Genomic DNA, 4,275 nt, shown 5'->3' with positions numbered 1-4,275 from the left:
ATTAATAAATCACTGCTGGAACCGCAGTCGGCTACCTGGGTCCGCCTCTTTCTTTTCGCTCCCTCACCTCCGTGTGCGGGCGAAACTTAACAAGAATGGATTTTGGTAATCCTGTCCTTTCAAGCACAGTTTCTTTCCATATTCTAAACAAACTGATTGTTATTTTTATTTGGTGAGAGTTTGTGTGGCATCGATTGAGCAAGTTTAATCCCATGTTTGTAAGTCAGCACTAACAAACACTAAAGTTTGAGGGTTCAGTTCCCCATTTAATCCTTGCATGAAGCAAGACACTAGGGTTACCAAGAACATGACGTTAAGAGGTTAGGGGTACGTTGTATTGTTTGTTGTGTCTTGTTGCTTTTATTTTCATCTCTCTCTTCTATCCACTCACACCAAGGCAGAAGGCCACCCACCAAGAGCCGGGGGCTGTCGGAGCCTCAGGCAGGGCAGACAGTATCATCACACACAGAACTAGACTTTACAACAGCTTTTTCCCTGACGCAGTAAGACTGATGGCAAATACGAAATGTGGAAAACCTGTGCAATAGCCCCTCAGTACCCTACTAAGTAGAAGACCATATACAATTACACTATGTGCAATATTTGAAACTCCCCATTTTGCCTGCTATCTTATTCCTGTAGCCACAGTTTTAGCAACTATTTTGTATTCTTGGGTATTCTTATATTAAGAACAGGTGTTCATTCTTTTGGCTTTAAACTCTTTACTTGACTCCAGGAGAGCCCTGCACAAGAATTCCTATATGCCTAGACTGTGTGTTTATGCATAAATGGCAAATAAAAATCTTGAATCCTGAAGTGTCACCCAGGGTGTGAGGTACCAACAAACCCTGTGAAGGTTGAGCTATCACTTACCCATTAATGCTCTAATTAAGAAAGATGTTAAAATTGTCTGGGGCAAGGGGTAATGGTTTGAAATTCCCAGTATAAAGCAAAGGTATCAAAGAGGTCAGTTTCCATAAATGTAGGCCAATGAGCAGAGCAAGGCACTGAGACACTTTGAAGACTGGGGGTTCAGTTCCCAATACACCATGACAAGCACTGACAAGTTTAGAGGTTTGGTTTTGTCCTTGGAGGTCAAAGGGTGGAGCTACAAAACACCAACCAGGTGATGCATTCAATTTCCTGTGTACAGCAAGGTATTAGAGGTCTGGGATTCACTTCCCACTGTAGCTGCTCCATGCACTGGTTTAGGGTAAAACCTTAGAAAACAGATTGGAGGCAGCTGAGAGTGGGGCCGAGGTTTGGGATTTCAGACGAAATCAGTGAACCATCAAGAGACAGATTCATACACAATTTCTGCAAACTATCTGTTCAAACCTGAGGGTTTTGTCCTTGGCTATTTCACATTAAAATTCGACATCACGGCTTCAAAATAAGACGGAAGGGCACTTTATAATCAGCACATTCCTCTCTAAAAAGATTTAAATACGTTTAGATATCCTGCAACTTCCCCATGAAACCGACAGAAGATGTAGCTGTAATGTAAATTTATAGTAACATCTCACCGCTTAATGGCGAGGGAAGCGACAGATTTAGGGAGGGGTCCGATCTGCAGAAGCCGGCCGGCGAATTCCTACCGGCCAAATTTAGCATGCACAAAGCCCCAGTGAAGCACCAGAGACGCTGGAACGGATCGCTTACCATGCTGGTTTCATGCAGAGAAAAATGGACCAGAGAGACACAACTGAGCCCTTTTATGTTTTTGCCGGTTTACCTCTGTTTGCATGTGTGCGCCCCTGTCCTCCTCGCATCCCTCCATCTGCGCGGATGATGAGCAGGGAGGTAGTTTCAGGAAAAGAGCGATCAAATATCCCAACGTTTGTCTTTTCGTAACAGAATTGTTTGATTTAAAAGAAGACAAGGTCCCACAGAGGTCTGTTCTAGCAGCACATGTCTGGATCTGAGCCCAAACACATGGGATAGTGAGCAGCTCGGTGCGCAGCTGCTACCGGCGGATCCTCCTCTACTGTCAGCATCATCTGGCTCCCTTGAATCCCTCCTCCCTCCTCCTCTCCCCCCCTTCTGCATGCTACATGACAGACTAAAACATGAGTTTATAGCGTGTGATGGATACACTATCTGACAGACATTATTCACAATTTTTGGTTGTGTTTTTCAATACAACTTTGCTTGTCTTCAACTAAGACCCAATATTATAACAGTTACACAGGGTGCGTTCAGGGGTCGATTGATTTCCCTTCAGGAGGACTTAATTTATTCAGGAAGGAATCCTGCAACGTGGCATCTTTGAGTACTGGAAATCTGTAAACACAATGAGATGTTAATATAAAAAGAAAATGTTATTTTAGCTGCTGGTGCATATACTGTAGCTTCTTTTGCACATTGTCTGGTTTCTGTCCACAATGACTGTATTGCACACTTTACAGACAACGTTCACAACAGTTATGTGTGAAACCGATGAACGATTTTTTGTGAACTACTATGAAAAATGTCTTTTCTCAGCCAAACTGAGTATATTTTAATGATTTAACATTCTGAGCAACATTGCACAATATTCCCTGCTTAAAGTAAAACTTTTAACTTGACAATCATATCTGTAAGATGTTCTTAAATCCCCACTGCATTCTGTATGTATTTCAGATTCAGATGAAATATCTATACAGCTGGGAACTCTCAAGTCATCTAAATAGAACTATTACAGCTGTGGACATTTAAAATATAGCTTTAACATCTGGGTGATTTGTCATGACACATTTTTAACCAATCATTCACAACACTTTAGCTCATAAAGCAATTGTTTCGAACCACTGTGCCGAGGCGTGTTTCGGTCACGTGACTAGTGACATTTGAATCACTTGAGTCATGTGAATCAGCTGATTGGTTCGGTTTGTCATGTTGGATCGAGTGTGTTCAGAGACAGGACATCCCTATTTAGTGGTTTTCATTTGAATCTGTCTTTGTAGAGCAGGTTGGTTTGTTGCTTTTAGAGTTAGTAGTGTTGTAGCAGATTGTGTATTTAGTGGAGAATCAGTGTAGATACAGAGATAGATCAATAGATAGACAGATAGTAAGTTAGAGAGAAATAGATAAAGTAGTTACATAGTTAAATAACACTAGATATAGTTACATAGATAGTCCTAAATAACATTAGATATAGATATATTACATATATAAATATTGCATATATAGTTACCCAAACCTCTATGAATTAGCCAAGCATTTCCTGTGTACCCCGGCCTCATCTGTGCCATGTGAAAAGGTTTTTTCCAAGGCTGGGGAAATAGTCTGTAAAAGGACAAACCACTTGTGTCCGAACACTGTGGATTTACTGTTATTTCTCAATAAAAACTCAAACAGTTACACAAGCACACCCTCTTTACCCACGTACCATGAACCTCTTTACCAATGAACCCCAAAACACACCTTGCCAAGGTTCATACTATAATCTGTATTTGCACCAGTCCCATGTGAAAATGACATCTATCTGAATCTGTAGAGCACATCTCATGAATGTAGCAGCATCATTTAAATGTTTTCATAACACAAAATATAAGTGAGGAGCATATAGGGTTACAGTCAGACGTGCCACATGAGAAACATGGTCTTCAACATGAGTCCATGTTTATTTAATATTTTATTGTGTCAGCTTGAAATCATACAACCATGTAGTGTAGTGGAACAGGAATGTGCATGGAGAATCAAATCCCAAACAATCCATGAACCAATAAGCGACACGTCTCGACTCCACTTCAATTTCTTCACCACTAGATGTCCCACTCAAGTAATGAACCATTTGTGTGAACACTGTGTGGAAGCTTCAACAAAGCCTCATCGGCCATCACTACCAACAGCTCTGTGAGCAGCACCAAGAAGAATCTCCTGCCAAGACTTGACCACAGAGGTTGGTTCAAGCACCAACACAGTGCACTTTGGTGTGACCTAGGTCTACTAGTTTTTGTGAGGGATGAGGGAAAGCCAGTGATGATCACCTGTGTCATCCAATTTGAGAAAGACCTTGATCAGTGTGAAGTCAGATGAAGTTCTTTTTAAGGTGAAAGGAGGTAGTATTACTCTGGGGAGAAACTCTCCGGCTCTTGCAGAGTTATTGAAGAGAGGAATATTAAAAAGTTGTGCCAGGACATAGAATATTAAAGATATGATGGTCCATTGAAGGTTAGGGAAACCTTTGATAGAAGCAGCAGGGTGCAGCCCAGCGGAGAGACGGTAGGGGGCGTGCTTTTACAATACATAGCAAGACTGACTGAGCTCAAGTCCCTGTGATGTTTATAATGT

The 4,275-nt window shown here is 41.5% G+C and overlaps 1 protein-coding gene across 4 annotated transcripts in view; it reads right to left on the bottom strand.

Annotated features, from left to right (window-relative positions):
- shtn3 (shootin 3) overlaps window positions 1-1,982 on the bottom strand; it is a 19,700-nt gene extending 17,718 nt beyond the window's left edge. For all 4 annotated transcript variants that reach the window (XM_020594002.1, XM_020594003.1, XM_020594004.1 and 1 more), the window contains exon 1: window positions 1,736-1,982. In XM_020594002.1, the coding sequence (XP_020449658.1) occupies window positions 1,736-1,780 (45 nt within the window). In that variant the 5' untranslated portion in view covers window positions 1,781-1,982. The remainder of the gene's footprint in view (window positions 1-1,735) is intronic.
- Window positions 1,983-4,275: the final 2,293 nt, after the last annotated feature.

The sequence above is a fragment of the Monopterus albus genome, unplaced genomic scaffold, assembly GCF_001952655.1.
Source record: "Monopterus albus unplaced genomic scaffold, M_albus_1.0 scaffold21.1, whole genome shotgun sequence".
Taxonomy (NCBI): Eukaryota; Metazoa; Chordata; class Actinopteri; order Synbranchiformes; family Synbranchidae; genus Monopterus; species Monopterus albus.
The sequence above is the reverse complement of the archived record's forward strand: the minus strand, read 5'-3'. Positions and strand labels throughout refer to the sequence as shown.